At 47.2% G+C, this 12,821-nt stretch overlaps 1 protein-coding gene across 1 annotated transcript; it reads right to left on the bottom strand.

Annotated features, from left to right (window-relative positions):
- Window positions 1-1,141: 1,141 nt before the first annotated feature.
- Window positions 1,142-8,270, bottom strand: LOC144474097 (synaptic vesicle glycoprotein 2B). Its single transcript, XM_078188602.1, has 12 exons — window positions 7,711-8,270; window positions 7,515-7,574; window positions 7,274-7,435; window positions 7,022-7,184; window positions 5,029-5,150; window positions 4,719-4,957; window positions 4,037-4,200; window positions 3,790-3,964; window positions 3,289-3,406; window positions 3,065-3,224; window positions 2,158-2,285; window positions 1,142-2,090 (listed from the first exon to the last, which is right to left on the bottom strand). Exons 1-12 carry the CDS (start codon window positions 7,754-7,756, stop codon window positions 2,014-2,016), a joined length of 1,614 nt encoding a protein of 537 aa, XP_078044728.1. The 5' UTR covers window positions 7,757-8,270; the 3' UTR covers window positions 1,142-2,013.
- Between the last annotated feature and the right edge of the window lie 4,551 nt (window positions 8,271-12,821).

Genomic DNA, 12,821 nt, shown 5'->3' on the forward strand with positions numbered 1-12,821 from the left:
AATCTATTAAATTAACTAAAACTTGATAAATTCTATGAAAACAAACGCTCGCGATTTTACGACAACTTGGCGCGTCAGTTATAATATGTAGCGCTACTGCGCAATCGCACTACGCAACTGCGATACCACCGAAAAAAAGGACACGATTTTGCGTTTAATTTTGATTATACAGGATCGAATAGAAATGCTAAATTATAAGCTATGGACTAAATTAACGTATAATAATCTTTATTCAATAAAAGAGTGATGAACTAAATTAAAGAGTCCGTACAGCGCCGATTAGTCCAGTGGCAAAACGCTCAAACTGCTAGCCGAATTACCATCAGTCGACTTTGGCTAATAGTTTGGGCGTTTTGCCACTGCACCAATTGGCGCTGTACGGACGCCTTAAATTTAGTTCCACACTTTGCCACAAGCGGCGCCACTGATCACATATGGCGCTAGTTTTAATATTCTTAAGTTCGCTCTTATGAGTAAACTTATTAATATATCATATTTTGCATTGTTACCATTTGTTCTTTATGTAGGATCGATACAATAAATTCTCCGGAACAATATGACAGTAGTGATTTAATTTGTTATACCTTAATTACTTCACAAAGTATGTTTTTCGGTGTCCCTTTAATCTTTTACATTGGAAGCCATTTTAACTGGAAATGCAAAATATTTTTTAGAACTTATAGTGTTTCTATTTATATAACCTAGTGCACTTTATACACTATGAAATTGAATTTTGTGACTCATGCAACAGTTAACAGCTCTTAACAATTTTTTAAGTATGAGTAAGGTTGATAATAATTATTTTGAAACGTGACATGATAATTTTTAACGACGCCTTAGAATCGCCACTCGAACGCAAAGGGTTAATGTATGTATATGTAAGATATGTGCTTATACATTCTATACGGCCCATTAAACACGAATCATTGACAATTACAAATTGCAACCGAACACGTGTTACTCCAATAAAATCCAGAAACAATGTCCCCTTCGAACTATGCGTCATCCTCGAACCGAATACAGGTTCTACCGGAAAGTTGCATTGAAATTCAAATTGTGCAATTCCTATGCGATCGAGCTTATCAATGTTCTAATTCATGTGAGCGAATGAAATTTAATGAGAGGAAAATGTGTATCGTATATTACTCTTTATTACAAATTTACATACCGTTTCCTTAACTATCTTTTAATCCTTATACTTACGCATATCGACAGAAGCAGAAAATATATGCGCGCAACAGACACCTGTTTAGCATTCTTGCCGATTAATCTCATTACGTGTCGGCGAGAAAAAAAAAGCGACGGTTTCGATCGTTTGAAACAATCTGAGAGAGAGAGAGAGAGAGAGAGAGAGGGAGAGAGAGAGAGAGAGAGAGAGAAAAAAGAGGCATAGAAAAAAATACGAGCAATTTGCATAACGTGCCATGAACGATATCCATCTACGGATGAAATATCTTCGATCTCGGTTGCATCTCACGCGAAATGATACAGATACCGATCGCGATCGTTACAATAAATTCGTCTCGTTCGAGTTAATCGAACGTCGTCAAATTTAACCTTCGGTTCCGACGCGACGACAGTTTAGTTGCGCAACAACGGAGCTGGTCGGTATGCGGCGCGTTTCTTTTATCGGTGTAATCGTACTGTTAACGCTCCGTGAATCGTTCGGCGTGCAGTGCAAATTGGAGTTTTCTTTCGACATTCAATTCGTAAATAGGCACTTCGTGTTACCGAGTTAAATAGAGAAGGAGGGATACCGATCGAATGTTTGCTTCTGGTTGCCGTGCAAGAGAGAACGTTCCACGATCGATGCAGCCCGCGGATGCGGTTTTACTGCGCTCGGCTATTTCCTCGGCAATGTCCTTGGAAAAAATGTACTATTTAAGTCGGAAAGTTTGCAGTTTCAGCGAGAAGCGTGGCGTGTCCTCGAGACTGGTGCGGTCCGACAACTGGGTACCATTAGCGGTCGAGTCAGTTCGGACGAAGAGGAATGACGATGAATACGGGCCGGTGTCACGCGTTGCTGTCGGCGGCGTTCCTTGGCGAAGCTTTCATCGGTTCCGGCAACAGCAGCGACAGGAAGAAGCAAACTAGACGGAAATTGAGTCGATGAGTGTCGTCGTTGGATTCGACGTCGATTAATTCGCGAGAACTTACCCAGCAGTAGGACACCGAGGCCGACGAACGCTGCGGCTGGCTCCACGTCCAGAATGCTCGATAAAATGACATTCCCAAGGATGGCGCCCAGGTTGCCAAGATTCGTCAGCACGCTGACGCCGGTGGTCCTGTTGGCAAAGAGGATCGACGATGATCACTTTAGTCTAAGTTCCGATGGCGCACAATAAGGCATCAAGAGAGAAAATATAGAATCCAAATATTCTCGTATGACGATATCAGATCTTATCAAATTATTATATAATTTGATAATCATATTACTGTGTATATAATAAAATATAATGCAATATAATACGATATAATGTAATGTAATATAATACGATATAATATAATGTAATATAATACAATATAGTACGATACAATAAATTGTAATATAATACAATACAATACGATTGGACCATCATACAATATAATATCATTCATTTGTTAGGTGAAGCTTAATTATTTTCAACTTCAAAGTAACACATCTTGGAAACAGAAAAAAATATTCTGAGATTGAAATAATTTCTCATTTGTTATTTACTATGTAATAAAAATGATTAAATTTTTCACCTTTCCGATTGGATCGACCATTTTTAAACACCCCATCTGCATAATGCGGCCAAATAACACCATTGTCGATAATAAATGCAAGATAAAAAAATGCAGATAACCCATTTAAAAAATGATTGACGTTCTCTTACTACATAACATGGTCGTATAATAATTTGACGAGAACCGATATCGTTATACAAGAATACTTGGATTTCACGTTTTTATCCCGCGAAGCTTTGTTCTTGCCGCATCGTGGGACGTCGGGGGTGGACCGACGACAGAGGAACGGAGAAGGGTGCAGCAGAAGAAGTCGACGAGGAGAGTTTGGACAAGCTCTTTAGAAACGAAAGCTTACCTTAACGGGACGGGAATGACTTGGCCGCTGACAGCGGCGACGATGTTGCTCGCGATTTTCGACGCGACGATGATGGCGGCGGCTAAGGTCAGTATATTCACGGCTTCCGGGATCCAGCTCATCCCGAGACCGCTGGCCGTCGCTACCAGCAAGACGGCAACTGGAAGAAAAATGGACCAAGCTTGTTATTATGCGAACGTCTACGTTTGGACCTCGATACTCACGCAGTACCGTCTTCTTGCGAAAATCGGTGCCAGTTATTTGTCCAGCAAGGAACGATAGGACCACCGTCGACATCGCGATCACCGTGGACTTCAAGTAAATCATGCTGTTCACCTTCCACTGCAACAGAAAGATAGCCGCGAGGGCGATAGTTTAACGCTTTATCGACCTATGAATCGGCTTTTTCCCCGATCGGTAGCCATGGTAATCATTAACCCTTAGCGGTCCTATGTTCATCGATAGATTCTATACTACCATCATACTTGGGTAAAAATTAATTAATATGCGATGTCATTTAACTGGAACAATAATTAAGGAAGTCACGAAAATTAAGGATTCGATAAAATTAAAAATAGACAGTACCAAGCGGATAAGCGGCTCGCAAAATCTGCGCGGACCGCAAAGGGTTAATTTTGTATCTATTATTGAGAAACGAAAATTTTTACGACCGGATGACCGAAAAAGTGTTTGGCGGCTAGCGAATTTGTCACGCGACTGCTCACCATCACGCAGAAGCCGTACAGATTAGGGCAGTCGGAGTACTGTCGCAGGGTGACGGTGTACCGGCGGTGCAGGAGGTCCGCTAGAATCGGCGACCTTTCCAACGTCCAGCTGCTGTGGTCGAAGTTGTTGATGATTATGAACGTGTGCGGCACCCACAGCCTCATCGTGTTGAACCTGCGCGAACGAGTCGGATGAACTACGAACAGGTTATACCCTTCTTAGTTTGAGTTCGATAAGAAATCTCACGCCAGCGAGCTGCCGAATTGCAGGAAACCCAGGTGTAAAAACGTCCGCAGGTATCGTCCGGAGAACAACAGCTTCGTGTTGTACCAGGCCACGCGAAGCTTCTCCGAATTCTCCTCGAAGAACGGGCGACGCGGCTTCCTCGCCGAACCTACCAGCGTTCTGATCTGAAAAGTGACGGTCAACCACGAATAGCAGACGTTCCTGTTAACCCTTTAGACGCGACGGCAGAGGCTCAGTTTTGACTCCGTGTATTCAATTCGTTCCTTCAATTGCGCAAGTCGATTGATTGAAATAAATTGCAGTTAGATTAAAGACGACAGTAAGTCTAACAATTCTATAAGAAATATCTTCAAAAAATGTTTCGAAAAATTTATGGACAAAGTTAAAATTAATGCCGTCGCCCGAGGGTTAACACTTTACACTCAAGGGCTCCGGAGCCGTTTGAAATTTATCTTTGAATTCGAGGACTTTGTTACGGAGACAATATTTGCTACGGAATCTAAATCGTAATATAATTAATAAAATGTATAATGCAAATATTAATATAAAGAATAACACAAATAATACATATATTGATATAAGGAATAATATAAGTAATTGTAAATGTAAATTTTAAATGTCTCCGCGCCGGAGCCCTCGAGTGGAAGATTGATCGTGGATCGTTGAAGCGGCTGGATCTTACCGGAAACGAGTTGATCGGCTTCCACGTGTTGAAGGAGTACATCCTCCTCAGTAGATTCAAGGCTTCGTCGGGCCGGCCGCTTTCAACGAGATATTTCGGCGAGTGCGGCATCATGGCGGCGGTCACGATGCCCACCAACGGGACCATCGAGCAGGACAACAGGTAGACCCTCCAAGCGTTGTACCGTCGGAAGAAGATCTCAACGTCCAAAGACAGCGGCACGATCAGATAAGCCATGGCTGTTCGACGTTGACGCTTGCGGTATTCGATAGCGATCGAGGGATCGATGGAGTCGAAATCGGAAACTTACCTGCCGGGACGATGATCCCCGCGTTCATAACCAGGCCGCCCCACCTGGTGAATCCGGCCTTGTACTCGGCGGAGTGGAACTCGGACAAGTAGTTGGCCACCATCGAGAGCGGCCCGCCGGCGCTGGAACCGTAGCAAATTTCGCGATAGTTTACGTCGAGTAATATTTCAAAGCTAAATCTACGTTGCACCTATATTTCCATTTATACTTTTACGACTGATAAAACAAGGGAATTTGCATAATAAAGAAGATCTGTGGAATGTACTTGGTGAAATAATTTTCTATTTATATTTCCTTATCAGAGACTTCTTCGTGTACCCTTTCTTACTTCCTCTAATAAGTCTTTTTATCTCTTGTTTCCAAATTGTCTACAAGTTGAAGGGCGATTAGGAAGAATTTATTATGCTAGTGTTTGAATACTTGAGTGTACGAGTGTACATTCGGAGACGCGAAACGTTAACCTATTCGCGTCGTATGACGATCAGTGCTCGGCACAGAGTCAGCTGTGGTGGTTTATCTACACGTGACTAAAGTTAAATAAATTAAATCATTCGCTCGTTGGGCGGTCAACAGCACGTGACGGAAAGAGAACAGAAAGGAATTGAACAGTTTCCGACGAAAATCGTAATTTGATTATCGTCGTCGACGATTCGCGTCTTGGTCCTAATTGAACGTCGCAAATCGACCAATTCGTTGTTATCCGACAGAGATCACGCGAAACAAATAAAGTGCATCATCCTACGCCCGCGTTCGTACTTTCCTCATGCTACTCAGCTGCTGGTGTTTTATTAAATTATTATTTTCGTTAAGGAAACGTTGCTCCGACTTCGAACGAGTCATCGATCTGGCCGTGAACTTGACCAGAAATATTAATCAGTCGATCAAATGATTATCGGACGAAATCTTGGTCGTTTAGCGTCACGCGATTAGAGTCCTTTTCTCCGAGCGCGCGCGCGCGCGCGCACCAATTACTTGCCCCATGATACCGTCACGAGCATTTCCAACAGAATCCACGAACCGCGAATGTGTTATCTCTCTTGTTATCAATATTTAAATGGAACGTTGGCATACTGTAAACGTAAATATTACTGTCCCCCGTACGAAGATCATACGAGCGCGACGAAAACATCACATGACGAGGGGGGTGAGTCTAATTTACTCGAGAAGAGCTTAAGGTCACTTTGGCATGGAATATTCGAACTGTTGTTTAATTATTCAATTTTCTAGGCTGCCGAATGTAGAACAAGTATCTTCAAAATATTTTTTAGGACTGTACTATGGTATTTATATATTATTTATAGTGCTGTACTAATCTCCAAAATTCTGTTTTAGAATTATTGTAATTAGAAGGACGCTTTTGTGGAAAATAATTCTCTAAACTTTTTGGTTCGATTATATATGCTATAGTAAAAATTGTGCAAAGTCTGATGATTCAGAGTATGAAATATTCCTCCCAAAAATTTATATTTAACTTACAAAATTATACTTCTTCCGAGATAGTTATAAAATATCTTTGTATTTCTAAAATAAAACACTAGCTATTATACCATGTTATGGGATAGCAATATTTTCAAATTCATTAAAACGCAAACTCCTTAAGTACCTCGATTTTAAAATTAATCTTGTTAGATCGCATTTAAAATAAACGACTCAAATGTATAAAGGTCCACAGAGAAAAGGTTAATCCAGAGGGGTGTTTTAGTCTAGTTAATCACATACCAACTATATAACGCAATAAACTGCTGCTAGGATAAATACTCTAATTACCAGATTAAAAACATATAGAAAAAGGAAAGTGTTATGAAAACTGTAATACTACCATGACTCTTACATATTAATAAATAAACACAATGAAAGAAAGATCATCAATTTATGTATAACACTTTTCTTTTCATATGCATTTTTAATCCGGGGCACGACAGTTGAGCCATCTACCCTATGCATATAATGTATACGAAGTGAACGATTGTATCGATGACGAAGAGGTACTCACAGAACACCGGTGAGGAGCTTGACGGCCAAGAACGCATAGTAGGAATCGAGGGCGCTGCTGATTACGTTGAGAACGGTGTCCGCCAGTAGCCCGACGACGAAGAGGTTCCTGGTGGCGACGTAGGGGGTGACGCGATCCCAGAGAAGACTGGCCAGAATGATGCCTGCGTTGGATGGTAAGGGTGCGCGTAGTCGCGTGATCGCGTAATCGTGGAAACGGTTGACGGCCGTTCTGGGCCCGTCGATACTCTACCTAGGAACGGGAACGCGGCCAGCACCCCCTTGCGAAGCGTGGTGAGCCCTAGATCGCACTCGGCTGAGATGAGAATGAAGGCGGTGGTTGTGGTGTCGAAGATCGCGCTCCAGGCGGCCGGAAGCGCCGCCGCTACGAGCAACACGTTGAACAAGCCATAACCTGCGGACGATAGAACCACGCGACAACCAAACCGATCAGTCCGATAAATTCCGGCTGCGGCGCTATCGAATGATCTAACCTGCCTCCGATATCGCCCTCTCGAGGTTCGCCGCGCCGTCGACGTTGTCCTCGTATTTCACTGAAAATCACGTTGATCTTGAAGAAACTGAGACTCGCGCGCGTTGCGCAACCTGTTACGCAAACGACACCAAAATTCACCAATCTATATAACTATCTATCGATCTATCTATCGACCTATTCGTCTATCGCCTCACCGTCTATCGTCGCGACGGTCGCATCGTTGCTTCTTCCTTTGGTCATCCTACCCGCGTCGATCGGTTGATCGACCGTGCTCGTCCTTGGCTGTGGAAGCGGCGCGTATCCCGGAGCGTTTCCGCTCGTCGATGGTCGAGCGGCGAGTGGCGAGTGGCGAACGGAAAAATGAAAATTCACCGCGAGGACAGCGATCGATCCCGTCTCTGCCCCACGATCCTCTACGCGATCCGCAAGGATCCCGATCCTAATCGGCGGCGGTAACGCGCGCGCGCTCTCCGCGGATTCCGGGGGACAACGTTTGCGATCTTTTCTCTGCCTCAGCTTTCAAAACCAGTCACGAGACCACGCCACGGACAACCTCCCTGTCTCCTCTGTTCGCTGGCTAGCTTCCCATTCGCGGGTGTCGCGACTTGTGCCAATAAAAACGGGTCAAACGATTCAATTGTCGCGGGCCGCAGCGAGCAGTCGCGCGTAGTCACGAGATGTCAGCGATGGACGATCCGGAACCCGCTTCGACGTCGTCGATATCTTCGAAGCTGGTCCAAGCCCCACGTGCACGACGTTCCGTGTCGCTGATCGGCCGACGGAATACTGCACGATTTCCGTGGCGGGCCGTGCCTGATCATCGCGGATCTCGGAAACTGGCGAACAGATTTCCTACCGATAAGATAACAGAAACAGAGGCTACGTCACCACGATCTTGCTCGATCTAATATTCACGAGTGTCTCTAATCTATCCCACTCTCTCGGAATAGAAAGAGAGGATCGTCACGTCGCGGCGCGTCCCACCTCGAAACTAGTTCGATCGGTGATCGAGCGCAATTCCGATCCATCGTGATTACCATCGCAAATGGAAGTTGACGCAGAGAACGCGTATCGATATCCGCACTGCTTACAAAAAAAAAAACCAAGAACCCACGGAGGATAACGCGTCGACTTCGTCCGGCGATCGCGACGAAGACGAAGACGAACTGGCCGCGTCGAACAGCAATAGCAACAGCCGCCACGATGAAATTAGGCTTCCCGTGGGCGCATGCACGTGGAGGCTGCTGTGCGGCGCTGCGAATATCGCCGACACTGATTCTTCCACTATTTTCGTGCGTGAGTCCGCGGCCCGTTGCGCCGCTCGACGAGATACGGCGTAACGCGCGACTCGTTTCGATCCGATCGATCCAGCGCGATCGTTGGAACGTGTCGATCGCGATGAAAAAATCGGCCTATTTGCAATTTTGACGAGACCGCGCCGCGCCTTGTTTCGCACCGGTCGTCCTAGGCATCGGCTGCCGATCGCTACCGATGACCTTGAGCCGATCACTCACGAGAACGCCACGCGTTTCTTCTCTCTCTCTCTCTCTCTCTCGCTCTCTCTCTCTCTCTCTCTCTCTCTCTCTCTCTCTCTCTCTCCCGATAGCCCCGGTTCTAATTGATTCGATCGATCGATGCCTATTTCAGCGCGACACGCGGAGCCGCGTCAAAAGCTAATGACACAAAGACGACCGGATCCTCCGACGCCCGTCCGTTCCTCGCCGCCCTCCGGCAACCCCAAACTCTGGATTAATTTACAGGGCGCTCGGTTTCGGGCAGGCACACCGTCCTGGCCCGTGAAATCGCGTCTTTCCCCGAATCGTCGGCTTCGCCGGAAACCCGAGCATGCGGTTTCCCGTAGCTCGTCGATCACCGGACCCCCTCCCCGCGTGCCCCGACCGCCGCAATCTGGAACGCATACATCGAACCACGTGCTCGGGGAAACCCGGACGAGAAAGAAACTTTGGCTCCGCCTTCCGGGAGACAGCCCCGAGCATCCATTTCGAGTTTCCCGGCTCCTTCTTTTTTTTCCCCTGTTCCTTTTCGCGGCTCGTTTCCAGTTAGAAGTTTCACCGTTCCCTACGGTGGATCGCGCGAAAAGAACCGGCTGGGTCCGGTGCGCCCGCGAAACGAGGCTACAAGGGAAGGCGCGTTTTCTGCTGGGAGCGCTCTGCTTGTTCCATCGAGATGACGCAAAACCGTGTCAAAGTTTCAAAGCGGAAGATTGCTCTGAAAACGACGGGCAAGGCTTGTTTCTTCCGCCGGTTGTGTTGCGCAACGAATTCTTCCGCTGTGCTCGAGGACCGTTTCTGGAGGACGTCCTCGCGCCGCCGGATCCCGTCGTTCTCGCTCGGGGCTTCGTTAACGCGTCCTTTGGGCGGCGGTAACGCGTGACGAACCTTAACGAGACGAAACGCGATTAGAGCCACCTCCGGCTCGTCGGCACCCTCCCGCGCCCCAGTCAGCCAGCCAGCCAGCCAGCCAGCCAGTGTTCCCGCAGCCCCGAGCAACTTGGATTCCGAGGCTCTTTCATCCCTTCGAAGTTCGAACCGGGAATCGCGCGCCGTCGACGACGGACGCGAATCATGGTTGCTCGTTTTGCTTTCTTCTCTCTCTCTCTCTCTCCCTCTCTTTCTCTGTCTCCTGCTGCCACTCTTGAGAAACTCTCGAGCGCCCGATTATTCGAGTGCCAATCGCAGCCTCGACTAACGAGGCGGCGCTTATTAAAATAATTGCGAACCGCTCGCTCCTCTGTCGAGAGAGTCGGGGGCGAAGTCGAAGGTAGACGCCGCGAATACTAAATTCACGGCGGGTTCGCCGGCTTCTACGCGATCCTATCTCTCCGAGTCTCGTAAAGATGCGCGGCCTCCGAACGCCGTTGGGGGATCGATACTCGCGCGCGCGGAGAAATCGCCGCGTCGAACGACGCCGAAACCGGGCCGAAAGTCCGCAAATTGCGTTTAGCCGCGGAACGTATAGCGGCAGACATTGTGCTCCTTGGCTAACTTCGCTAACGACCCTGTCGTCCGGGCGCCTGTTTCTCCTTAAATACGAGGCAACTCGGAGATAAGCCGGAACCAGTTAAACCGTCGCGCTTCCTTCCGGTGACGACGACGACGACGACGACGTTACACCGCCGCCGCCGCCACCAGACGTTTATTTCTTCCGAGAGAGAGAGACGGACCGGGCCGAAGCACTCGTCGTCGCCTGGGCCCTGCCTTCTGGACCGAGGGGATCCGGAGATAACCACGAGGAACAATGTCTTCCGGCGCGGACGCTTTTCCAAAGGATTACGCCGAAACAAAATCGCCCCCGCTCTCCCACTTTCACCCTTTCACCCTCTCCCTCTCTCTCTCTATATATATATATATATATATATTGTATACTCTCTCGCCCTACGCTTCCAGCGGCTCTTCGTTTGATATTCATCGCGCGCCGCACGATATTATCTCGAGACAATTGAATTAACCGCTATCGAAACGAAGTTATTCCGAGGCAAAATAGAGGCCGAGTCGAGCCGAGCCGAGCCGGCGCATACAAAGTGGCGAAATTTCGGAGGCGTCGATGATAGCGCGGCCCTCGAACCCCCTCTGGCACCCGGCCGCGCTTAAGCGCGATCGACGTTCGCGTTAATTAGATAGGTGGCCGCTCGCGAGCCGATAATTGAGCGACGCGACGAGTCCGGCGATGGAATCGCGAGCGATCGCGCGCGTGTACCCGTGCCGATCAAAGTCAGGGCCGTGGCGATCGAGGAACGACAGAGTGGAGGGCGCGTCGCATTATGCTATGTCCACATTTGTTACCGCACCTCGTTACAGTCTCCCGTAATCCCATCGAGCAGCTAACGAGATGCGTGCAGTTTTTCATTTCGCTTAGTACGATTGCTTTCGCTTCCAACTAGAACCCCACCGCGCTGCTATCGTTTCGCATTGTAGACAATGTCGACAGGTTCGCGGTTTTCGATTACGTTAATTGCGTGAAAAGAAAACGACGGTCGGTCGATACGCGTTTGCCGATTGAACGGTACCAAGGCAGCAGCCGGAACAATGGCAATTACTTTTGTCTGACCCCAGCGATTCCTTGTGGAATTATTTATTGCAACAACGTGCCCCAGCTCCGGCTACTTTTTTATTATTATTGGTTCTGAGGTGTGACCAGTATGAAATTTTAAAAATGTCGAACTTCTTTTTTTGGTTTGAAATAATAGTTTTAAGTCTTAAAAATAAATTGCAGAAGGTTCCTACCTTTGGAATAAATAATTTATAAAAATGAGAACTTTTAAAATTTTTTACTTTTTGAGTTTTTATTGTAAGTATAAAAACGCTACGAGACCAGTTCGTTATTTGTCACTTGACGCTAAAAACCAGTAAACCGATAGTCAAGGGCACAGAGAAGCGACCTGCAAAACCATTACACCCTGTCAAACACCGACACGGAGAAATCGATGGCGTCCGGTTGCTATATGATGGCGGGTCGTATGTTCGTCTCGCGTATCTTCGTGATCGCGGTCAAGACCCTGGAAGTAAAACACGACGAAGACAAGCGAGCACACGTGCTTCAACTTCAATAAATATCTAGACGTTGAGAACGCTGACACATGCGGGGTAATTGACGGGACACCATGTTGTACCGTTGTGCGTAAATGTAACATTTATTTCGGCATAAATTATGACGATAGATACATAGATTAGGTGTAGATACAAAATGAATTGACTGTAGACAGGACTGTAGTAGTGAAAATACACTAATGCGTTTGTTGCACCAGTTTCCGTACTCGAATTGCTTCGTTTGATTTCGGTTTGCAAGTTCGATCGCCGCGACTGGCCCGATCGGCACGCGGACGATATTCGGGAGGTGACCGAACCCGGCGCCAGGTGACCGAAGAGGCGAAGACGCTGGACCTGCGCGAGCCCTGGGTGGGTCCCGAGCAACTTCTCGATCTCCTGTCGCCGGCGTCGACCGGTTACCGGGTCGCGATAGGCCTTGAAACGACGATCTTTGATTCTCCAACGTGCCGCGAAAACTACCCTTTTGATTTTCAATATCCGTCGATCGTCCTGCGGAAGGTGCACGCGACGGACTCCCACCACTTAGCACCTGACAGGAAAACGAAACGCGTCCCCCTCCGAAAGCGGGGACGACGCACCCAGCCTGCGAACCAATCCGACGGGGAACAGAAACTGAAAGTTTCGCGGAACGCAACCATCTGGCAAAATATCGCGCGTCGCTTGTCGCTGCATATGCGTCGCGGTCGTAATCGATTTATTGTATGTATATCCGTGTTGTGTATAATATATATATAATA

The sequence above is a fragment of the Augochlora pura genome, chromosome 8 (assembly GCF_028453695.1).
Source record: "Augochlora pura isolate Apur16 chromosome 8, APUR_v2.2.1, whole genome shotgun sequence".
In the NCBI taxonomy this organism is placed as follows: Eukaryota; Metazoa; Arthropoda; class Insecta; order Hymenoptera; family Halictidae; genus Augochlora; species Augochlora pura.